A 25,943-nucleotide genomic window follows, 5' to 3' on the forward strand; every position below is an offset into this window, starting at 1 on the left:
ATATTTATAGATAAATAGAACCCCCGGTTAGTTTCCTGGTGTATTCTGGAGCAGCCTATTCAGTCTTGACAGAGCCAATGGGACCAGTAACATCTAAGAAGGCACCAGTTCTAAGAGCCACTGGACAAACTGCCTTTTTCCTTGGACATCAAAGAGGACTGTGGACCTCAGAAAGAACACGGTAACTCATTCGTTTCTAGTCATGCCAGAATGCCTGTACCCCTTACTTGGAAGTGATCTCTTACAGAAATTACAAGCCACCCATAAGCTTGTTGGAGATGCCCTGCCAGTGCCACCTTGGACTCTGTACATCCTTTCCAGCCTGGGGACTCGATGTGGGTAAAGAAGTTCACGACCCCAAGACTCACCCCAACTTGTAAAGAACTATACCTGCAGAAAATTGTATAATAGACTCAGATGATGCCTGCATCTTCATAGACATGGCTTCAGAAAGACAAGGACGATTTTACCTTACATAGAAAGGTCAAAGAGTGGACTTTAGTCACCTCCCTAAAATGCTTGTATAGCCCTGCCATATCTCATGTTTAGTAGAGGAGGATTTGGCTGCCTGAAGCGGCCATGATGCCAATATTATGTTTCATTGTATTGATATGTTATATTAACCTTTGATTCTCTTGCAGGTTTGAATGTATGTTGGCTATCCTGGAAGGGGACTGTGTGGGGTGAACCCCACGAGTAGAGGGTGTCTGGCTGCCTAGAGGGCAGGTGCCCAACTGGGCAAAGAAGAATACCCATCAGGTTTTGGTCTCTATTAAGAGACAGCTAACAGTTGGCAGCCTCTACTGTCAGGGGTGGTACAAACCTCGGCTGTAGAGAGCTGGGAAAGGCCTATTTGGAATGGAAGGTCTGAGGCATGGTTGTGCATTTTTAAAGGACATAAAAAGGTTTAAAGGCTAATCTGAAAGTATGAAATTTAGAAAGGTTGTATATATGATAAGAAGGAGAAGAGAATCGTTGAAAGGACTGACAAGAAAAATCAGAAGATCTTAGAGCAGATCAGTATGTTTTTCTCCTTATATAATTCCTCTGAAATATGGCAATGCTTAATAAGTCATGGCAATACATTTCTTTGCATGAAATCAATAAGACCGGTTTTCAATAGTAATTTTATTAACCGGAAACTTTGACTGGAATGTCATGTTTTAAAGAAACCTGTCTGAGCTCTTAAGACTTAAAGCCAATAAGAGTGCCACAGGAAAAGCCTGGTATCCTGCATGGGAGCCCTGAAGATGGCTGGCGCTGGAGCGTCAGACCCATGCCCTACCATCACTGGCGGTTGGTAAGAGTAGAAGGGGAGCAATAAGGATGCCTCTGCATCCCTGTGGAACCCCCACTCACTCTGGGCCGCAACGAGTAGGAGGGCTACTGAGATGGAATTAAAGCCTAGAGCGTGGGCTCAGGTGGAGTTGCTACAGGTGAGGGATTCACCTAACGCAGCAGATACTGCAGGCAGGCCTGATGGCAGCTGGATGGCTTGGCTTCCTGGCCCTACAGGGCACATTAAGATTTAGTCATGAAATTCCAGCAAAGGTAGTCAGTTACCATTCTTGTTGTTTTTATGCAAACATCAGGCCAAATTGAATACAGTAGATAAATTAATCTTGATTTGGCCTTTTGATAGCCATAGAGGAGTTTTAAGAAGAAAAATCCTATTTCAATAGAGGTTGTTAAAACTAAAATGGTTTCTTTCCCTTCCACCGGACCATTTGTTATAGTTTGTCTCTGCCAGGTCACAAGCCCAGCTCCTTCTGTGCCCAGGACAGCAAGGAGCCTGACTGGAAGGTGACCTCTGACTAGATACACCCACTGCAGATCACCCTCAAGAAGACAGCGGACCTCGGCGGACCCCTTGTAATCCTCCTGATGCTGTTGACTTTCGGCCCTTGCATTATTAACAGACTAGTCCAATTTGTCAAGAAGTGTATAAAAGTAGTTCAGTTGATAGTTCAGTCGGTCTCATGATTGAGCCGGAAGTTCCAAGACAAGGGGGGAATGAAAGGACAGAACGGGACTGAGAGCTGTGTTCCTAACTCCTCTTCAAGCAAAAGCCATAGAATGTATCAGTTGCAAAAGCCATAGAATGTATCACTCAGCCAGCCCTTATTCCAGCCAATAGGAATGCAAGAAAACTAGCCCAAGGCCAAAAGCATGCTGAACACCCTCCTGTCTTTGTGTAACCAGACCCTAGCTGCACCCTACCCCTGCGTCACTAGCCCCCGGCCCTCACTCAACCAACTGGAATCAGCCAAATCAGTGGTCAGAGTGTGCCCCCAACCCCCTGACCCCAAGCCCTATAAATTCCTTGTTCTCTTGGAACTCAGGGCTCTCTCTTGCATCCAGTAATGGAGGCGGGGGTGGGGGGACCAAGTCCCGGGCTTGAATAAAAGACCCTTTGCTTTTGCATCGGAAAAGGCTCCCTGGTAGTGGATTATTTGGGACCCCGAACTCTGGACATAACACTAATATAATATAGACGAGAGGCCCATTGCACGAAATCGTGCATGGGTAGGGGCCCTAGGCCTAGCCTGTAATCAGGGCATTCTTACGCCCACTTGCCAGTCCTCAGTCCAGCCCCCCCACTGCCAACCACCCTGATTCCTCTTTCGCCATCCAGCGATCAAAAGGACAGCCCACTCTACCTTAGGTGCCTTGTGCCATCAAAGGGCACCTGGCCTTTTGCTCCCTTTAAAGAAGTAAAATAAACACCCTCTCTCTTCACCTGTCTCTTCTCTCTCTTATGAATCCTTTCACAGCCAGCATCAACAGACAAAACCCTAACAATGACCTGGGAAACTCAACCAGGAAGGACTATGCCTGTGGGAGGAGGTGCAGGGAACCAGGGCTGCCCCCTTGCTCCTGCCCCGCCCTCCCTCACTCTGTCCCTGCACTGGCCCAGCCACCTGGCTCAGCCCTCCCCCATGGCAAACTGCTCAGCTCAAGCTCTGGCCCCGTCCATCCAGGGGGAGGAGCATGCGCAGTTTCTTGCAGATGCAGAAGAGGCTGTGAGTAGGGAGGTGGCGGGTTCTTCCTGAGGAGGGTGTTTGTGCTTTAAAGCTGTTGTTCTCCATCCACCTCCCAGCAGTGAAGGCTGAGGGTCGTTGCAGGTGCTGAAGTCCTTGTTGAAGTCTCCGCTCTGGAGCCTGTCACAGCAGTGAGTCCACATCCCAGGAGGCTGTGCAGTGGAGGCGCCACATTCCTTTTGGAAGAAACTGAGGATTGATCGGAGCCTGCCGGCCAGGGGAGGGGACCAATAGGTCTGCCTTCTGCCTGCTTGCCAGTCCCCAGTCCAGCTCTACCACCACCCAGCCCAGTTCCCCATGGTTCCCTGGTGGCCATCCAGCGATGGGAGCCTGCGGGCTTCGGGGAGGGACCAAGAGGTGGTCAATGCACATCATAGCGACTGGTTGATTGGTCGTTCTGGTCGTGACGCTTGGCTTTTTATATATATAGATAAGGTCTCTCTACTTAGTAAAGTTTTGCCTGCTTACTACCATTAGAAAAGATTCAGGTTCCTAAAGTCAGGGTTACTCTCCTGTAATCCATCTGCAGGTGTTACCTGGCTTCTTGGCATCACTCTGTGGGAACTGGGCCTTGGAGCATCAGTACAAACTTGCTAATACTTCATCTAGCTACTAATGTTGGACCAACACTTCCAGTGTCTATCTCTGTAAAAGGGATTTGGATTAATATGTCTTCTTGCCATGCTTCTATAAAAGTACTGATAGTGAAATAACAAAAATTATTATTACCATCACAATAGCTATTAGTCACAAAGTAGTTAATGCATCCTGAGCTCTGTTCTATGTAATTTGCATATATTAACCCTATGACATATTATTCAAATCTTATAGATGAGGAAACTTAAACACGAAGTGACTTTCCCTTAATTGCACAGAATTCTAACCTAGACAGCCTGGCTCCAGAGCCTGCACTCAATCCTGAGAATTAAGAGCTATCTATACAAGTTAGGATTGTGGTTAAGTGTCAGAAACCTAACTTGAACTACCTTAAATAAGAATGGAAATTTTTTGGCCATTAGGTAGCTTGGTTGGTTAGAGCATCGTCCTAACACTACGAAGTTGTAGGTCCAATCCCTGGCCAGGGCACATACAAGAATCAACCAATGAATTCATAAATAAGTGGGACAACTCTCTCTCTCTCTCTCTCTCTCTCTCTCTCTCTCTCTCCCCCTTCTCCTTTTCTCTAAAATCAATAAAATTTTTAAAAAGAAAAAGATGGAATTTTTAACCCATGTAAACAAAGTGTATAAAGAGAAGGGTAGTAATTCAGAGTTAACTGGATTAAAGGACTTGAACTCACCGTTTCAGACTCTTTTCTAAGTGCCTAGGTCTAGATGTTAGCCTTTTATCTAAGGCAGTGGTTGCTAACCTTTTGGACCTTATGGACCACCAGTTGGTGACTGCTGCTCCAAAGGTTTCCTTAAACCAGTGGTCACCAACCTTTCGGACTTCAGAGACCACCAGTAGTCCGTGGACCTCTGCTTGTTTTGTGAATAAAGCGTTAGTGAAACACAGGCTGATCTAAGGCTCCTCCAAGTGGCAGGATATATGGCCCCAGAATCCCTAGGGTAATAACCTAACAGGCTATCATTCAAAAAGAAAAAATGCAACAATGAGATACCACTACATAATTATCAGAATGCTAAAATTCAAAATATTAACAACACCAAACACTGACAAAGATGTGGAACAACAGGAACTCTCATTCACTGCTGGTGAGAAAACAAAATAGTAAGCCACTTTGTTTTAAACATTTTTTATTTTTATTGATTTCAGAGAGGAAGGGAGAGGAAGAGAGAGATAGAAACATCAATGATGAGAGAGAATCATTGATCAGCTGCCTCCTGCATACACCCTACTGGGGATTGAGTCCACAACCAGGGCCTGTGCCCCAATTTGGGAATCGAACTGTAACCTTCTGGTTTATAGGTTGATGCTCAGCCCCTGAGCCACAGCAGCTGGGTATAGCAGCTTTATTTTTAATTTCTAAAATGTGGAATCAACCAAGATGTCCTTCAATAGTTGAGTGGATAAATAAAGTATGGTATAACTATGCAATGAAACATTATTCGGTGATAAAAGAAATGAGCTTTCTAAATCAGAAGTCAGAAAAAGCTGGCCCTCTGCTTGTTTTGTGAATAGTTAGTGAAACACAGGCATAAAGAATATATAAAAAGAAACAAGATATGAAGCCATGAAATTACATGGAGATATCCTTAAATGCATATTGCTAAGTGAATGAAGCCAATCTGAAAAGGCTACATACAGTATGATTCTAACTATGTAACATTCTGGAAAAGGCAAAAGCTCTCTCCTAGCTTCATGAAATAAACCCAAATAATAACTTGTCTGCCTCACTGATGGCCCTATGCTCATCCTGGGGACCATTCTTGTGCCAGAATGCGATATGCACTGGCCAGGTCTGTGTCATATGCACATTGCTGTGGCTTGGGGCAGAGCCTGAGTAGCGTGGCAGAGGAAGAGCTCTCAAAGGGAAGAAACAGAGGAGAGTGGTGCTCTCATCAGAAGGATAAAAGTGTGCTGGGCAGAAAACACAACAAGGGCGACAACCTCACCTGTATTATCTACACTAATAAAAGACAAAGATGCTAACTGACCATACCTTTACTACGCCAAAGCCATGCCTGCCAGCCAATCAGAGCAACTATATGCAAATTAACCCAACCAAGATGGCGGCCGACAAACCACAGAGCTGAAGCAAGCAGGAGGCTTGGTTGCCCTGGAGATGGAGGAAGCCAAGCTTCCTGCGGCCGGCTGTAGCCTCTGCAAAAGGCAACAAAGTTTCAATTATAGAAGATAAATAAATCCCAGATACCTGCTTCCAGCCAGCCTCCACTGGGAGCTTGGGTGGCTGGAGGCTTTGGCCAGCCTGCAAACAGCCATCAGCCCCTCACCCAGACTGGCCAGGGACCCCAGCAGGGCCCCCACCCTGATCTGGGACACCCTTCAGGGCAAACCAGCCAGCCCCAACCCATGCACCAGGCCTCCATCCTATATAATAAAAGGGTAATATGCAAATTGACCCTAACAGCAGAGCAACTCGGAATGACTGGTCACTATGACACACACTGACCACCAGGGGGCAGAAGCTCAATGCAGGTGCTGCCCCCTGGTGGTCAGTGTGCTCCCACAGGGGGAGCTCTGCTCAGCCACAAGCCAGGCTGACGGCTGCCAGTACAGCAGTGGTGGCGGGAGCCTCTCCCGCCTCCTCAGCAGCGATAAGGATGTCCAACTGCAGCTAGGCCTGCTCCCCGCTGGCAAGTGGACACCCTCCGAGGGCTGCCGGGCTGCCAGAGGGATGTCTGACTGCCAGCTTTGGCCCAATCCCCCGGGGAGTGGGCCTATGCCAGCAGGTGGTCATCCCCCAAGGGATCCCAGACTGAGAGAGGGCACAGGCCAGGCTGAGGGACCCTCCCGAGTGCACAAATTTTTGTGCACTGGGCCTCCAGTGTGTGTGTGTGTGTGTGTGTGTGTGTCAGTGGTTCTCAACCTTCCTAATGCCACGACCCTTTAATACAGTTCCTCATGTTGTGGTGACCCCAATTTGATTGTTACAAATTGAACATAATTAAAGCATAGTGATTAATCACAAAAACAATATGTAATTATATATGTGTTTTCGGATGATCTTAGGTGACCCCTGTGAAAGGGTCGCAATCCACAGGCTGAGAACCACTGATCTATCTATATATAAAATGCTAATATGCAAAGTGTCCCCTTGGGAATTCAACCAGGAGTTTGATCACTCACTATGACATGTGCTGACCACCAGGGGGTGGCGCAGAACATAACAGGCGACCAGTGGCAGCAGCGGGGTGCTGAGGGAGAAAGGGAAGGAGGAGGCAGAGAGGCGGGGTAGAGGGGAACCTGAGCAGCCCTGATCACCGGCCAGGCCTAGGGACCCTACCCATGCACGAATTTTGTGCACCGGGCCTCTAGTAGATATCTATATCTATCTACTAGAGGCCCAGTGAACAAAATTTGTGCAGGGGGTGTCTCTTAGCCCAACCTGCACCCTCTCTAATCCGGGACCCATCAGGGGATGTCTGACTGCCTCTCCCAATACAGGAATGCTGGCTCCTAACCACTCACCTGCCTGCCTGCCTGATTGCCCCTAACCCCTCTGCCTGCCTGATCACCCCTAACTGCCTCTGCCTCCCCACAACCAGGACCCAGAATTCCCTCCTCCAGCCGGTCTCAGGCACCTGGGACCCGGGCTTCCCTCCCTCTGACCAGCCGCAGCTGCAGGGGACTGTGGGTGGGCGGCTTCACCTGGGCTGCAGCCGCAGGCACCCAGGACCACGGGGCAGGTGGCTTGACCCTCTCCCGGGCCACAGGCACTGGCACAGTCGCTGGCGTCCAGGACCACAGGGACCACAGGGTGGGCAGCTTGTCCCTCCCCCAGGCTGCAGCCCCAACCGCTGACACCCAGGACCACGGGGCGGGTGGCTTGTCCCTCTCTTGGCTGCAGGTGCAGGCGCAACCACTGGCGCCCAAAACAGCGGGGACCGTGGGGTGTGTGGATTGTCCCTCTCCCTGGCCGCAGCCTGGCTGGTCCCCATTCCTCTCTTGTGAGCTCATTTGTGCCTGGCTGGTCCCCATTCCTCTCTCCTCAGTGTTGAGTGTCTGAGCCATTACGCCTTGATGGCATGATGGCATGACAACCATTTGCATATTAGCTCTTTATTCTATAGGATATATATATTAAGTGTATATATTTAAAAGATCTCTTACTTGTTTTTTAAAAGGAAAAGGACATTCATCATTTTCCAGCTATGAAATGTGGTACAATTGGGAAGGAGGATTAATGGAAAGCCACTGCAGGTAGACTTCTATAACATGCAGCAGAACATTAATATCTTAAATAACACCAATAGCTAACATCACTTTTATCACTATCTGTAGAAGTTAAAAGTTATGTATTTGTATTAAAAACACAAAACCGTCTCACCATTTTCCACCTAGGAACAACTGTATGTATTTAAGATGTCTGATTTAAGGAGGAATGAGTGGCTATAAGAAGCTATTCGGTATAAGAATTGAAACTAGATTTTTTGACTGGTTCAGTAACATTCTCAACTAAATGAATAAATGAATTAAACTTTATCCCAATTTATGATTTTTATAAAATTATATGTAACAGCATGGCTTTATTTTGAAAAAGTATGATTCCTGCCGAAACCGGTTTGGCTCAGTGGATAGAGCGTCGGCCTGTGGACTGAAGGGTCCCGGGTTCGATTCCGGTCAAGGGCATGTACCTGGGTTGCGGGCACATCCCCAGTGGGAGATGTGCAGGAGGCAGCTGATCGATGTTTCTAACTATCTATCTCTCTCCCTTCCTCTCTGTAAAAAAATCAATAAAATATATTAAAAAAAAAAAAAAAGAAAAAGTATGATTCCTTTCTATGAATTCCTACTATTTATTTTCATTTAATCCTTATTGTATAAAAATCAATGCACTTCTAACAGTAACAAGTAATAAAAACCATATCATTTCTCATTAACTTTTTATTTTTAACTTAGATTTACAATAAACTGAAAAGATCATTAAAAAAATATCATCGCTGTCAATTTAAAAGTTTAAATGAAGTTCATATTAAACAAAGCAGTAACACTATAGCCTATAATAACATCTTTATTCATATATACAAGAACTGTGTGCAAAGTGCTTTTCAAACTATAAAATAAGACTTTGGAATAGGATACAAAGAGTTAACCCTCGGAATTAGTATTCCCTAACTGCTTGTAATGAATCACAACTGCTTACTTTCTTAATTTGCATTTTATTTCTTTATATACTAAGAAAAAAGCCACCATTTTTGATACCAGATTGATATCTAATTTTTAAAAATAATCCATGATTCATGGATCTAAACTTTTTCCCTAAATTGAGGAGTTTTTAAAATATTAGCCCTGGCCGGTGTTCTCAGTGGTTAGAGAATCAGCCCAGGCACCTAAGGGTCTTGGGTTTGATTCCTGGTCAAGGGCACATACTTGGGTTGCAGGTTCGATCCCAGGCCCCAGTTGGGGTGTGTGAGAGAGGCAACCAACCAAGGTGTGTCTTTCACATCAATGTTTTTCTCTCTCTTTCTTTCTCCCTCCCTCCCTCCTTTCTATTCTAAAAACCACTAGGAAAATTATCCTCAAGTGAGGATTAACAAAACAAACAAATAAAAGACACACAATCATAGTAGATCTCTCTCTAGGGACACATTTTAATTTAGATGGGATTAAAAAATAAACATCAAGTTACATGAAAGGAAAAAAAGAGTCTTGGGAAAAGCAAATTGTATTCTTATACATTTTTCTTCAGGCAAACAAAGAACCACCCTCCATAAAAGAGATGTATTATTTTCTCTCTTATTGCAAACACTCTGAACACATGATGCTAAATCCAGTATCATACATATCAAGAATGCTTAAAACATTTGCTACTAAACCTTTAAATCAAAGATACCTTTAAAGTACAAAGTATATCTAAATAAGCTGATAGACAGGAAAAATAAGTCCAACCTAGCTGGTGTGGCTCAGTGGTTGAGTGTTGATGTATGAACCAGGAGGTCATGGTTCGATTCCCGGTCAGGGTATATGTCCCGGTTTCTGTCTCAATCCCTGGTAGAGGGCGTGCAGGAGACAGTGGATCAATGATTCTCTCTCATTATTGATGTTTCTCTCTCTCTCTCCCTCTCCCTTCCTCTTTCTGAAATCAACTAAAAAATTATTTTTTAATTCCAAAGTTGTTAAAGATCTAAATTACAGTCTTCTTTCTAGTTTAAATGTGAGAGGTAGAAGAGAGAAACTTAAATTTGCATTAATTGGGTATGCCTTATTCATATGGAAGTACATAGCCTGTTAGCTTACAAATCCTTTTAATATCCCTATGAAATAGGCATTTATCAAATATTATACCCCTAGGAAAAACTGAGGCACTAAGAGGTTAAGAGTCCAGGCTGGGTAGTTTACCAGTTGCAGAAAAGTAATTTTCATGTGAATCCTTTTTGACCTTTGTAAAAACAGTATAAATAAGGTCTTTCATTTTATATTTCAAAGCACCTGATGAAGCAGAAACAAGATATACTCAGTTAAAGACAAATGATTACAAAGGAATAAATGTATAGGATTTAATAAAAATCTTATTAATGATCTGCAGGCTCAGAATAAACTTTCATACCATTCTTCATCTTTCCCATCAGAAAGTTATGTCTATTCTGTGAATCATTTGTAAAAACTAAGCCTCTTATATAGGGCTCTAGTTTATAATAATGTTGTTTGAACACTAAAGTCAGAGCTGTGAACACCCAACAAAGATCATAGAAGTTTTCCACTTCTTGACATGACAATTCAGTGACTAAGATATAAAGTCAATTTAATCTACTTGAAATTTACTTCTGGTTTGCATTCTTTCTCATATTTAATTTAGAAAATTAAAAATACCCAGTTATAAATCTAATCTCATTATCACAACTGTACCTAAGCAGCTTATATTTCTCTACAGGAGATAATCAGGTAAACATGTTACCAAACAATAATTAATAATTTAATGTCCTTCAAGTTCAAGGGTAGGGGAAATCTATGTATGCTTATAACCTAGTTGAGATTGATTATTCAAGTATCAGCAATATTAGTCCTTAAAATGTTATCATTGTGTAGTGCAAAATATATATGTATATATGTACACAAACCAAAGGATTGGACAACAAAAAGCAATGTAATAATCACAAACTAGGATTTTCTTGTGATTCCACAATCCATTTCCTTCCAAGGTCATCCAGGCCTAGTAGTCTTCTTGAGTAAAATACCATTTTCTTCAGTTCAGTTTTCTTTAAAAAGAAAGTAAAAACCAATTTCCTATGAATAAAAACGCAACCTGAATATGAAACACACCCCATGCCAAAGAATTCTCTAACATAATCCTAACATTCAAATTCAAAATAAAACCATAAACCCACAAATGATCCTTATAAACTTATTTCATGTCACTTATAGTTCAATAGGAAAGATCTAATTGCAAGTGCTGATATTATCAAATGGTTTATAATAAATAATTTAAATATATATTCCTCCTCCCACAGCTTCTAAATTCTCAACCTTTTCTAGTTGGCTATTTCAGTTCAGATTTTTTTACATTATTTAATAATTTATGAAATTGGAAAGGCTGTGAAACAAAATAGCTTAATAAAATGACAACAAGTTGACAGATGTACAATCTGGACTATTAATTTAATTAATATATATTATGTATCTGTTACATTTTGGGCACTGTGCCAGGCACTGGGGATTTAAACATAAATGAGGCAGGCTCTCAACCCTCAAAAGACCTCTTGGTTTAATTGAGGGGGGGGGGGGGGGGAATATATATAAACCAACAATTCAGATATGTATAATGCAATGGTTTTAATGATAGCAGAGTGAATGAGGTATCAGAGAATTGGTGGGCTTATTATCACAAGACACAACAATCACATGTGATCTGAGTTCTGAGAGATTCCCGGAGCTGTAAATAAAATCTCTATACCCTCCCAGCACTCAAGATGCCAAAATGGCTGAAACTGTCTCAGCACAGATTCATTCCTCTCCTCTATGGAAATGTTCATATACAACCCCTTTGGCGGAAGTGATATTTTTTTAAAAATATATTTTATTGACTTTTTACAGAGAGAAAGGGAGAGAGATAGAGAGTTAGAAACATCGATGAGAGAGAAACATCGATCAGCCGCCTCCTGCACATCTCCTACTGGGGATGTGCCCGCAACCCAGGTACATGCCCTTGACCGGAATCGAACCCGGGACCCCTGAGTCCACAGGCCGAAGCTCTATCCACTGAGCCAAACCGGTTTCGGCGGAAGTGATATTTTAAATAATCAGATCATTCCTTATCCTGTGAATAAATCTTCTTAGTTATACCTCCTTGGCAGGAGTGACATTTTAAGTAATCAGATCAACCCTTGCTGGTTTAGCTCAGTGGATAGAGCGACGCCCTGAGGAACGAAAGAGTCCTGGGTTCAATTCCAGTCAAGAGTATGTACCTTGGTTGCGGGCTCCTCCCCAGCCAGGGCCCTAGTGGAGGCACATGCAGGAGGCAACCAATTGATGTGTTCCTCTCACATTGATATTTCTCTCTGTCTTTCCCTCTCTCTTCCATTCTCTCTATAAATCAATAGAAAAATATCCTCGGAGTGAGGATTAAAAATAAATAAAATAATAATAATAGCAATAATCACATCAATTTTCCTATAACTCATGGCATAAAGAAAAAAGGCCCCTGCAGGAATAAAACTGTAGGTGGTTCTAAAGACTCAAGTGCCTGAGCAAGTTTTTAGCAAAAATGTTAGCTGGAAGGTGCTTGAACAGTTAGCAAGATTTATCAAGAACCAGTGTAATGCAGATTACTACACGAAGTCTTTTGCAGCCTGGCTGGTGTGGCTCAGTGGTTGAGTGTGGACCTATGAACCAAGAAGTCACTGGTTCAATTCCCTGTCAGGCACATGCCTTGGTTGCAGGCTCAATCCCCAGTGGGGGCCGTGCAGGAGGCAGCCAATCAATGATTCCCTTTGTTCATTGATGTTTCTATCTCTCCCTCTCCCTTCATCTCTGAAATCACCTCTGAAAACAATTAAAATGTTTTTTTAAAAAATCCTTGGCAGCTCTTCCCTCTTGTGGCCATCGTAGAAGCACCAGCAGTCAAAATGAAGTTCAATCCCTTTGTGACTTCTGACCAGAGCTAGAACCATAAAAGGCATTTCAATGCACCTTCCCACATTTGAAGGAAGATTATGTCTTCTCCTCTTTCCAAAGAGCTGAGAGAGAAGTACAATGTTCAATCCATGCCCATCCAAAAGGATGATGAAGTTCAGGTTGTTCGAGGACATTACAAAGGGCAGCAAATTGGCAAAGTAGTCCAGGTTTATAGGAAGAAATATGTCATCTACATTGAACCAGTGCAACAGGAGAAAGCTAATGGTACAACTTTTCACGTGGGCATTTACCCCAGCGAGGTAGTCATCACTAGACTAAAGCTGGACAAAGACCGCAAAAAGATCTTTGAACGTAAAGCCATATCTCACCAAGTAGGAAAGAAGGGAAAATATAAGGAAGAAACAATTGAGAAGATGCAGGAATAAAGTAATATTATATACAACTTTCATTAAAAACTTAAAATGAAAAAAAAAAGCCTTTGCAGATTTATACAACTTAGTCTATAAATCCTAATCCTCTGCATTATTCTATGACAGTGGGGAAATAGAGTGGACATCACTCTCTTCAGAACTTTAGAATGTTTTTCAGCCTTTTAATGAAATCTCTCTCTCCTTTTTTTTTGAATTAACTTGCAAAATGCAGGGTATGGTGTGATAGGGAAGAAAATATACAAAAAACAACAAATAAGGGAATAGGAATAAAATTCTGCCCTAGCCCATTGAACTCTACTCTGGTTGTACTGCTGAGATTCTTTTTCCTCCTCAGAAGCACGGGCCTGCCTTTTTGGGCCGGTGCCATCTTCACCAGGCCCCACTGAAGAGTGTTTCTCCTGAGATCCTCTCCACCCCTGCCTAATTTTGGGTGATTATTTTTTTAGGAGTACGTTTATTGAAGCTGGGGACAGTGAAACAAGGAAGGGCTTAAGATAAAAGAAGCAACAGGAGAGAGCCTAGGCAGCGCTGCTTTGACTCACCAAGAAGTAAAAGTCACAAGGACAGAAGTGAGCCAAGGTGGGGCTGCTATCGGCTCACTGGAAAGTCAGAGAAAAAGGGGCCGTGAGGACTGGGCCAGGGGGTTAGCCCAGAAGAAGTTGCCAATGCCCATTGCTCCCCTGGTCACAAGTCTCCAAGTCTTCTAGGGACCGGTAGAGTTTTAGGATAAAGAGACTTCACTCAAGCCCTGGCAGGTGTTGTCCAATGGTTAGAATGTTGGCCTGCACATTGAAGGGTTGCCAGTTCGATTCCTCGTCAAGGATGTATACCTGTGGTGCAGGTTTGATTCCCCGGCCCCAAATGGGGGACGTTTTGGAGGCAACCAATCATCTCTTTCTCTTTCTCTCCCTCCCTCCCTTCCTCTCTCTCTAAAAATCAATGGAAAAAAATATCCTTGAGTGAGGATTAACAACAACAAAAAACCACACAAGAAAATTCACTTGAAAAGGAGATTCAAGTGGGTGTGCTACAAGGAGGGCTCGCCTTTCCCAGGTGTGTGTGTGTGTGTGTGTGTGTGTGTATTTTAATATATTTTTATTGATTTCAGAAAGGAAGAGGGAGAGATAGAAACATCATGATGAGAGAGAATCATTGATCAGCTACCTTCTGCATGCCCCTACTAGAGATCGAGCCCACAACCCGAGCATGTGCCCTTGACCAAAATCGCAAAATCGAACCTGGGAACCTTCAGTCCTTAGGTCGATGCTCTATCCACTGAGCCAAACCAGCCAGGGCCCTACTTAGTTTTTAATGACTATATTTCTACTGAAAGCTCAGTATTTCCAAAGAAACTATATGACAGCAAATTTATTAATCTGAGCAGACTGATAAAGAAAAATAGTCAGAAAAAGTAATACATTAAGAGTAGTCATTTGGACTTAACAGGTCTGCTTTTAGTATTTAAGTCATAGATAATTTATTATTATTATCATTATTACTATTATTTTCCCTTTTTCAAATTTTATTTTTTAAAAATATATTTTATTGATTTTTTACAGAGAGGAAGGGAGAGGGATAGAGAGTTAGAAACATCGATCAGCTGCTTCCTGCACACCCACTACTGGGGATGTGCCCGCAACCAAGGTACATGCCCTTAACCGGAATCGAACCTGGGACCCTTGAGTCTGCAGGCCGACGCTCTATCCACTGAGCCAAACCAGTTAGAGCTATTTTTTTTCACATTTTAATTGTATTTCTTTTTTTTCTTTCTTTTTTTTTTTTTTTTTTTTTTTTAATATATTTTATTGATTTTTTACAGAGAAAGGGAGAGAGATAGAGAGTTAGAAACATCAATCAGCTGCCTCCTGCACATCTCCTACTGGGGATGTGCCCGCAACCCAGGTACATGCCCTTGACCGGAATCGAACCTAGGACCTTTCAGTCCGCAGGCCGACGCTCTATCCACTGAGCCAAACCGGTTTCAGCAATTGTATTTCTTTTTACAATATATTTTTATTTATTTCAGAGAGAGGAAGGGAGAGGAAGATAGAGATAGAAACATCAATGATGAGAGAGAATTATCAATTGCCTGACTCCTGCATGGTCCCTACTGGAAATCAAGCCCACAACTCAGGCATGTGCCCTGACCAGGAATCAAAGTGTGGCCTCCTGGTTCATGGATCGACGCTCAACCACTGAGCAACACCAGCTGGGTACATTTTAATTGTACTTTATTTTTTCTATCACCTTTTATCACCTCTATGCTCTCTTCCACCTCCACCCATCACTTTCCATCCCACTCATGGATAATTTTAATAGCAGAATTATGAGGTTAGGTAACTGGGGAGAGGTGGCACTACAGGAGACTGTTCAGGGCCTATTTCTGAACAGGTTTGCAAGTATTCTTCATCTTCATATCACATACAGAAAGAAGATTTTTCTAATCCACTGCAAAGTAATGTGAGAAATCTCTTTTACTTTTAAATTTACATTCTTCTCTCCTAGGGGGTGTGGAGAGGGTTCAAGCAGTGGACCTTATTACTATTAATGTTAAAAAAATGTTTTAAAGCTCACCACAAAATAGCCATTTATGTTCCATATGTATAGGATTATCTCAGTGTGTCTGTTTGAGTCCAGATGCACATTTATTAGATAAAATTAAAGCTTTTTCATATCCTATGGCACTTCAGTTTGCCATCCTGCCAATAGTGAGCTTCAGCACACGGTTCTGAAAGCTTACTACATACCACACACTGTAGTAGGGGATGAGGTACAGGATGGTCCCTATTATGAGTAGGGCAAATCATCTCCTGCTCACACTTTTCCCTTCTTAACAGGATTCTTGATCTTCCTTTTCATCTCCAAAACAGACCTAGCTCCTCCAAACCATACACACTGGTCTCTAATTTTTATTCCTGAAACGTCAGATTAAATATTGTTAAACCCTGCCAGATCAAACCTTGCCTAAATCCCCCTAAGGCAAAAATTTATTTCAAAATCAAACATGGCTCTATCTAGAACACCAGTTAATTTGTTACATATATAAGCAAATAATACATAAAAACACTATATTTCATCCAAATGCAGTTACGCAGTGCTACATGACTTGCAATTTGGAAGAACTAAACACCTAACATACAACAGAAAATTTGATAAAAATTCAATAACAACAAAGTAGAAAATTAAAAATAGGGGAAAATTTCTTCATTCAGAGACATCTATAAATAATGGGATATTTAGGAGAAATTGTGTATACGTCTACTGGTAAAGAATATTTTTTAAATATAATTTTAGAAAAACTGCTATTTTGGGTGACTGCTGAAGCAAAGTATAGTTTGCTTTTTCAGCCTTTAATAAAGTGACAAGATGCCTTAATCTTGGACATAAATTATTAACCAAAGTAAGTTATTTGTCTTATGCCAAATTTCTCTACCCTCCAACTCCCACTTTCTACATAGGAAACATGAAAGGGAACTTTGAAATGCATTGCAAAATATGTAAACACCTGGCTTTAGTGCCACTGTTCCCTGAAGCTTAAATTACTGCATGTTGAAAAGGTTTGGTTCTTTTTTCTTCCTGTTATCAGGGAAATCAGAATTTAAAACACTTTAGCCAACCACTGTAGGAGAAATGTAAAACGTATTAAAGAAGAAAGGATTTAAAGTAAGGTCTATATGTTAACAACTGAAATGACACATACACAAGAGAAGTAGGAAGGGAGTAAATAATATTGGGAAAGCAAATTATGCCTCTGAAATCCTACTAAAGTTTTTCAAGTGGGCAGGTATATAAAAAAGCATATTTGGTTCATTTGGGAACATAAAGCAGAGAACAAAGAAGACTGAAACAATTCACCTAATGTCACAAGCATTTCAGTTTCTCTACTATAAAATATAACGAGCCCTAGCCAGATTGGCTCAGCAGATTGAGCACTGGATTGCGAACTGAAGGGTCCCGGGTTCAATTCCGATCAAGGGCACATGCCAAGATTGTGGATGTGCAGGAGGCAGCTGATCAATGATTCTCTCCCATCACTGATGTTTCTATCTCTCTCTCCCTCTCACTTCCTCTCTGAAATCAATAAAATATCCTCAATAATAAAAGCCTAATATGCAAACTGACCAAACAGCAGAACAACCAGTGGAACAACTGGTTGCTATGATGTGCACTGACCACCAGGGGGCAGATGCTCAATGCAGGAGCTGCCCCAGCCCACAGGCCTCAGGTCAGCCAAGGGAGGTGACTGGCAGCAATGGGGAGCAGGGCTGGTGAGCGTGCAGCATCAGGCCGGCCAAGGCGGGTGCCAGCAGGAGCCCCCTGATCACCTTGTGGGTCGCCCCACAGATCGGTCCTGATCGCCAGCCAGGCCTAAGGACCTTACCCGTGCACGAATTTCATGCACCGGGCCTCTAGTCTATAATAATAAAAGTGTAATATGCTAATTAGACAGGATGTCCTTCCAGACACTCTTCTGGAGTGACCTTCTGGATGAAGCCGGGGCTGTGAGGGAAGCCCAGACCCCAGGTGCATGCTGGCGGCCAGAGGAAGCCCAGGTCCCGTGTGCCAGAGGGAAGCCGGTGCCAGCAGCCAGGGGAAGGAAGACCCACTCTTGCATGAATTTCATGCATCAGGCCTCTAGTATTTAAATACACACACACACACACACACACACACACACACACACACACATATACTAGGGGCCCAGTGCACGAATTCGTGCACCTTAAAAGGAGCTGTGGGCGCACTAGCTGGTTTGGCTCAGCGGATGGAGTGTCGGCCTGCGGACTCAAGGGTCCCAGGTTCGATTCCAGTCAAGGGCATGTACCTGGGTTGCGGGCACATCCCCAGTGGGAGGCGTGCAGAAGGTGGCTGAATCGATGTTTCTAACTTGCTATCCCTCTCCCTCTCCCTTCCTCTCTGTAGGAGAAATCAATAAAATATATTAAAAAAAAAAAAAAAAAAGGAACTGTGGGCCGTGAGGCTGCAATGGGCACAGGGGCAGGTCTCGGCCCATCCTCCACACCCCTGCCCGGCCCCTCCTGCCATGGCCCCTAGCCCCGTCTGCCAGCAGTCTCATTCCCACCACTGCCACTCCCACGCGCTGACAGTGCCAGCCTCGCTTGCATCTGCTGAAGGCATGGAGCAATTGGGGCCAGTGCCAGAAGCAGGTGTGAGTGGGGCCAGCACCATCAGCAGGTGTGAGCAGCACCCGCTTGCATCCACTGATGGCGCCAAGCGATCGGGACCGGTGCCCGGCACCAGCAGTGGGTGCAAGTGGTGGCTCCAGCACCAGCAGTGGGTGCGAGCAGGGCCGGTTCCAGCAGCAAGCGAGAGTACCGGATGGGACCATGGCACATGGGAACAAAGAATTTTCAGTAACCACCAGAGGCTTGCCCCAATGACAGCGACCGGCACCCTGCCTTGGTCTGGCAGTTCCGCTCACCTGCTTCACCATCCTGCTGCAACTGACACCCGCCATGTTCCACGCATACCCCCTGGTGGTCAGCCCACGTCATAGCAACCAGTTGTTCCAACGTTCGGTCTATTTGCATATTAGCCTTTTATTAGATAGGATAACTGGAGCATTTATACTACTGTCTGATAATCCCTCCACAGAGAAGGGCAAATGTTTGGTTTTTGCTTTTGTTATCAAATGTAATAATTAGAAACTTGGGTTCTTTGGTAGAGGAACAACACACCCATTATTATGTAAACCTGCATTTTTTTTTAAATTTATTTCTACTGCACTCAAAATCTTATTATTAAGTTCCCTATTTCTTTTCCCCATCTGTTGTCACTTAATGGGAAATGGTGACAAAATACAAAAACATAATCAGTGAGGCCAGCAGTGAGGTAAGCAATTTTCTATGGGCCCATCCATGGAAAGTAACTCAGTTTATATAGTGCCCAAAAAAGTGTTTTAAGGATTTTCTTGAACCCAAGAGTTTTGGCCTCAGGTATTCCTAACCTAGATAATCTCAGAGCACTTTCAAGAATTGCAATTTCTTATTCTCAGATTTATCTGAGCTACCTCCTAGCATCCCAAACTGGAATTCCTGGCCCTCAAATAAGAATAATCCCTATTTCTAGAGAATGTTCAACTACAAGCTGAGCATTTTCTGAAAATCAATATCTATATTTCAAAGGTATAGAGAGCATGCAGGGTTTTTTTGTTTGTTTGTTTTTTTACCTATACGTTGTCCTTTTTTTTTCTTTAATTCTCACCTGAGGATATTTTTTCCATTGATTTTTAGGGAGAGTAGAAGGGAGGAAGAGAGAAACATTGATGTGAGAGACACATTGATTGGTTGCTTCCTACACCTGCCCTGACTGGTGCAGTGATCGAACCTGCAACCCAGGTATGTGCCCTTTATTGGTCCAAGGGCTGACACTCTAACCCTCAGCAATACTGTCCAGGGCTCCATTGTCCTTTTTATTAGTAAAGGGCCCAAAATAAAGATCAGACTTCAAGAACATTGTTTCTTCATAAGCCATAAAAGTAAGCCTATAACCATTTTGTTATTGTTGCTTAAATCAAAGGTGCATAAATCCACCATATACTCTCAAGTGAAAAAAGGCTTAAGTCCAACAAGTACCTAGAAACCCACTGTGTAGCATTTCCAAAATAATTTCAATCTCAGGATCAGTACAACATTCATTATGGCAATATATCTATGAAATGAGCCTATCCTTTTAACTGCAGCTAAAGGCTCTTCTTTATTAAGAGTTTATGCACCACTTTGAATTATAAAACTATAATATTACCTTCTCCTTCTTTGATAATATAAATACACCAACCACTGGGCAATAAAAGGCCATACGATAGCAAAGGTTAATGCACCCGGAGACATCTCGAAGGGCCACCACGATGATCTCTAACAAAATAAAATAAGCTGGTCAGCAATCTATTACATATTGTATGTATAAACTTAAAAACAATTCATAATTCTGAAAATATATAACTAATAATAAATCACCTGATAAAGAGAGGAGGATAATCTGTATTTCAGACAATAATTTGGCAAATAAACTTTCAGGAGTAGTTCAGACTTAAATAAACACAAAATAAATATATGCTTTTAATTTCAAAGTCCTAAAGGGTAGATGTCATCTGGAATTCTTTAAGGGCTTGATATAATCTAAATTAACTGTAACTTACTTGAAACCCTGGCTCTTAGATTTAAAAAAGATTTCTTACCTGTGAGGGAGGCAGATTACTAGTCTGTAAAGTTGATGATTTTGCCTATAAATACAAATGAAAGTGATTTAGCTTTGATAAATAAGAAAAATACAGTAATTTTTCTTTTTTAAAAATATATTTTTATTGATTTCAGAGAGGAAGGGAGAGAGAGATAGAAACATCAATGATGAGAATCACTGATCAGCTGCCTCCTGCATGCCCCTACTGCGAGTCCACAACTCAGGCATGTGCCCTTGCAGGGAATCAAACCCAGACCCTTCAGTCCACAGACCAACACTCTATCCTCTGAGCCAAACCAGATAGGGCTACAGTAATTTTTCAATTTCCTATCTTAAAAACAAAACTGAAATTAGTTTATTCTCTCTTCTTCTGTTATGATTTGATTATCCTGAAAACCATATTGACCAAATGACAAGGTCCCTAGCATTTTTTAAGGTCCCTGAAATTACTAGCCTAATAAATACTTTTGACGTTTTATATTTTAAATTTTAGAAATCATCAAAATCTTCTATTGCCCGGATGGTATGGCTCAGTAGGTTGACCGTTGAGCTATGAACCAGGAGGTCTCAGTTTGGTTCCCAGTCAGGCTGGATCCCCAGGAGAGGGCATACAGGAGGCAACCAACCGATGATTCTCTTCATCATGGATGTTTCTGTCTCTCTCTCCCTCTCTCTTTCTCTCTGAAATCAATAAAAACGTTTAAAGCAACAACAACAACAAAAAAAACACCTTAAATTAACCTAAACCATTACTTATTTTACATTCTTTTTTAATTACCTAATCAACTTTTCTCATGAATTTATGGATTTTTTTATTTTAAAAATATTTTTATTGACTTAGAGAGAGAGGAAGGAAAAGGGAGAGAGAGAAAAAAAAATATCGATGTGAGCAAAAAAATCCGCTGCCTCCTGCATGCCTCCTACTGAGGATCAAGCCTGCAATTTGGATACATGCCCTAACCGGGAATCGAATCTGCAATCTTAAGGTGCACAGGACAACACCCAACGAACTGAGCCACACCAGCCAGAGCTATTTATTGATTTTTAGAGAGAAAGAGGGAAAGAAAGGGAAGAGAGAAAAAATTATTGATTTGTTGTTACACTTATGCATTCATTGGTTGTTTCTTGTATGTGCCCTGACGGATGATCGAACTCACAACCCTGGTGTATCAGAATGACGTTCTAACCAACTGAGCTATCTGGCCAGTTGGTTAGAAATCTTAATTTCCATACAAACTACAAATTTACAAAAACACTTGAGAACTGCAGTCTTCATCATTAATTAAAAATGTAAAGATTAGCCCTGACGAGTATTGCTAAACAGTTAGAATCGCCCATGGACCAAAGGGTCTCAGGTGTGATTCCCAGTCAAGGGCACGTGCCTAGGTTGCAGGATTGATCCTGGGCCCTGGTCAGGGTGCATGAGGGAGAAAGCAATATATTTCTCACTCACCAATTTTTTTCTATCTCTCTTCCTCCTTCCCTCTTTCCCTTCTACTCTCTCCAAAAAATCAATGGAAAAAGTATATCCACAGGTGAGGATTAAAAATTTAAAAAAATTGTAAAGATTATATAAATGATATCCAAAGATGTGTTTTTGGAACTCCATAATAAGTTATAGCAAAAGAGATATTGATAAATTTGAAAAATGTATTATTAGTGTTATAGGTTTTAACTTTTTTCCAGCTTCATTTAGGTATAATTGACAAATAAAATTATATTTATTTAAAATATACAACTTGAAGATTTGATATACATATACATTAGGACAGGCATGGCAAACTTGCAGCCAGTTGGCCACATGCCTCATATAAATGAGGCATTAGGAAATGATTACCATACTCAAGTTAATTAACACCTCACATAATTACCTTGGGGGGGGGGAGGATTGTAGGTTTTTATTTTTTTCTTATTTTGTAATATATTTTTTATTTCAGTGAGGAAAGGAGAGAGACAGATAGAAATATCAATAATGAGAGAGAGAGAAAAAATAATAATAATGAGAGAGAATCAGTGATTGGCTGCCTCCTGCCCTGGGGATGGAACCTGCAAACCAGACATGTGCCCTGACCAGGAATCAAACTGGTGACCTCCTGGTTCATAGGCTGATGCTCAGCCACTGAGCCATGGTGGTCGGGCATATTGCAGGTTTTTTTAATGAGAAGTATATTAATGAGAAAAATTTGAAACTAATTTAGGAAACAAAGCTCATCCCAAACACAAGTTTCTTTAGGCTAGATGTTAGAAACTTATTATTCCAGTTTCTCCATTAATTATAACTTCAGAGAAATAAAGATTATGAAGATTAATGAGATCATTCATTGATTCATTCAATAAAAATTTACTGAGTGTCTATTATGTAGTAGTCACTATTCTGGGCATTGAGCAAAGTGACAAAAATCGCTGACCTAATGAAGCTTATATTCTAATGGAAGGCTACAGGTAATAACAAATAAATCAGTAAAATATACTGTATGTCAGGTAGTGATAAATGTCATAAAGAAAAATAAAACAGAGAAGGGAGATGAGACATATTGGAGGAGGGAAAGCTTAGAAGCAGGAGTGGCCCAAGAAGGCTTTGCTGAAATTTGAGCAAAGACCTAAACAAAGAACAATTGTAAGCTATGTGGGTAACTTCTGTGCAGAGAGAACAGCAAGTGCTAAGACCCAGGGTGGGAGGGAGCCTGCTGCTGGCAAATGTGTGTGGCCCAGTTTGACTAAACCTTACAGGTAAAACTAAATTAATTTTCTCTGGATGTTGCACTAAGTCTTCAGACCATTAAGGTGTTAAAGAAGTTACAGTTCTAGTATACTCAAGTTGCAAATGTAGAAACAATCCAGAAAAGGTAAAGATTTTTATAACGCTCTTGTAATAGTACCTTGCAGGCATAATAATATCTAACCAAGAAATTCACTTTAATGGCACTTCTCCAGGCTTAAGAAATAGAAGGTATCGCTTCTCGGCCTTTTGGCTAAGATCAAGTGTAGTATCTGTTCTTATCAGTTTAATATCTGATACGAAAAAAAAAAAAAGAATAGAAGGTAGCCCTAACCAGTTTGCATAGAGTGCCAGCCTGTTGACTGAAGGGTCCCAGGTTTGATTCCGGTGAAGGGCATGTCCCTTGGTTGCAGGCACATCCGCAGTAGGGGGTGTGCAGAAGGCAGCTGATCAATGTTTCTCTCTCATCGATGTTTCTAACTCTCTATCCCTCTCCCTTCTTCTTTGTCAAAAATCAATAAAATATATTTTAAAAAATGTTTTTTTAAAAAAGAAATAGAGGGTAGATTTACAAAGTTGAGCTCCCAGGTATCTGATGATTTATCCAAGGTCTCATAAGTCAATATGATTTAGAAAGGAACTCAAGGTGAGCAAATCAGCAACTACTAACAAATACTAAGACAGAATCAGAATAAATGCAACTATAAGTAAATTTTTTTTCTAAGTAACAAATGCTCTGGAAAGGCAAATGAAGATTCCCAAAGGCACTTGCTTACAACTAAAAAGTAACTGGCAATCTATATATATACTAGAGGCCCGGTGCACAAAAATTTGTGCACTCGGGGGACGGGGGGAGGGGGGTCTCCCAGCCCGGCCTGTGCCCTCTCGCAGTCTGGGACCCTCAGGAGATAATGACCTGCTGGCTTAGGCCTGCTCCTGGGTGGCAGAGGGCAGGCCCAATCCCTAAGTGCAGCCCCTGGTCAGGCTCAGAGCAGGGCCGATTGGGGAGTTGGGGTGCCGCCCCCTGTCATGCACAGAGCAGGGCCGATCAGGGGGTTGGGGCGCTGCCCCCTGTCACTCACAGAGCAGTGCCCAACAGGGGGTTGGGGAGCTCCCCCTATCAGGCACAGAGTAGGGCTGATCAGGGGGTTGGGGTGCCTTCCCCTGTCACGAACAGAGCAGGGCCGATAGGGAGGTTGTGGCCCCGCCCCCTGTCACTCACAGAGCCGCAGGGCGATCAGGGGGTTTAGGCGCTGCCCCCTGTCACGCTGATCCCGGTGCCGGGAACCTCACTGCTCCGCTGATCCCGCTGCCGGGAGGCATATTACCCTTTTACTATATAGGATAGAGGCCTGGTGCACGGGTGGGGGCTGGCTGGTTTGCCCTGAAGGGTGTCCTGGATCAGGGTGGGGGTCCCCTGGCCAGGGTGGGGGTCCCCTGGGGTGCCTGGCCAGTCTGGGTGAGGGGCTGAGGGCTTTTTTCCGGGTGGCAAGTGACTGAAGCTCCCAACCGCTCCTTGTTTTCTTCTTTTTTTTTTTTTTTATTCTGGGCCAGCTTTAGCTCTGAGGCCTCGCTGCTGAAAACATCGATACAATGTTTCGGTCCGGCTGGGTTTCAGTCCGGCTGGTTTCTGGGGTTTTGTTTACCTTCTTATTTGCAACATAGTACATAGTTGCTTAGACTTGCAGCTGAGAGGCTGGCAAGTGAGGCGGGGAACGTTGGAGTCCGCAGCAAGCAAGCCTCATGCTCGCTTCAGTGCCTGGCTGCCGGCCGCCATCTTGGCTGACAGTTAATTCGCATATATTAACTGATTAGCCAATGAAAAGGGTAGCGGTCGTATGCTAATTACCATGTTTCTCTTTTATTAGTGTAGATAAAAGCCTAAGCGACCATTACAACGGAATGACCGGTTGCTATGATGCGCACTGACCACTAGGGGGCAGACGCTCAACACAGGAGCTGCTCCCAGCCCGCAGGCTCCGATCGCCAATGGAGCCTGCCTGCCAACCTCCTGGTCCCTCCCCCTGGCAGGCAGTCTCCGATTGCCTGATTGGGCTGGGCCCCCAGGCTGGGACGGGGAACCAATCGGGGGTGGGTGGCGGCAGACGTGGCCCCTTTCCCAGGGTGGCTGAGGGCCAGCTCCCTCCTTGGGGCCAGCAGCCAATCTCCCGGGTCCCTCCCCTCACCCCTCCCCTGGCCAGCAGTCCCCAATCAGCCTGCTGCCCGTCTGCTGCAGTGGTAGTTGGTTCCTCCCCCCAGCCGGCAGGCCGATCACCTGATTGGGGCCTCCAGCAACCTCCCAGTCCCTACCCACCGCGGTAGGTCCTGATCGCCTGATCAGGGCCAGTTCCCGGGAACTGGGGGTGGGTGGCAGCAGACACGGGTGGTGAGGGAAGGAGGGGGGAGATGGGGAGGCTGGGAACCTGATCGGCCCTGATTGCCAACCCGGCCTGGGGACGCCACCTATGCAAGAATTTCGTGCATGGGGCCTCTAGTACTTATATAATAAGCACCATAATTTTTTGCTTTAATGATATTTATCCATATATACTGTTAAAGAAAAAACTCAATGATACTTGTCAAAGAGAGAGAAACATTGATTTGTTGTTCTATTTATTTATGCATTTATTGGTTGCTTCTTGTGTATGCTCTGACCAGAGATTAAATCCCAACTTTGGCATATTAGGACAATGCTCTAATCAACTGAGCTAACTAGCCAGGGCTAAAATTTTATTTTTAATATACTTAAAAGAATAAAATATCTAGAGAATTGCCCTGGCTGGGCTATTTATGCAAATTTTCATTCATACAAATGAATTATGCAAAATTTAAGGG

General features: G+C 43.0%; 1 protein-coding gene and 2 pseudogenes across 5 annotated transcripts in view; 2 read left to right on the forward strand and 1 right to left on the reverse strand.

Moving 5' to 3' along the window:
• Positions 1-9,257: 9,257 nt before the first annotated feature.
• The window catches only part of ACBD5 (acyl-CoA binding domain containing 5), a 62,279-nt gene continuing 45,593 nt past the window's right edge, over positions 9,258-25,943 (reverse strand). For 4 of the 5 annotated variants that reach the window (XM_070433008.1, XM_070433029.1, XM_070432988.1 and 1 more), the window contains 3 exons: positions 20,388-20,432; positions 19,955-20,064; positions 9,258-10,910 (listed from right to left, as the gene is read on the reverse strand). In XM_070433008.1, the coding sequence (XP_070289109.1) occupies positions 10,778-10,910; positions 19,955-20,064; positions 20,388-20,432 (288 nt within the window). In that variant the 3' untranslated portion in view covers positions 9,258-10,777. The remainder of the gene's footprint in view (positions 10,911-19,954; positions 20,065-20,387; positions 20,433-25,943) is intronic. The other variant, XM_070433018.1, reaches the window with a different exon arrangement.
• Positions 12,734-13,221, forward strand: LOC139022037 (large ribosomal subunit protein uL24-like; annotated as a pseudogene).
• LOC139001498 (U2 spliceosomal RNA) lies at positions 23,342-23,440 on the forward strand (annotated as a pseudogene).

This window comes from Myotis yumanensis, unplaced genomic scaffold (assembly GCF_028538775.1).
Source record: "Myotis yumanensis isolate MYYU_CA2020_CCGP unplaced genomic scaffold, mMyoYum1.0.hap1 SCAF_1, whole genome shotgun sequence".
Classification (NCBI taxonomy): Eukaryota; Metazoa; Chordata; class Mammalia; order Chiroptera; family Vespertilionidae; genus Myotis; species Myotis yumanensis.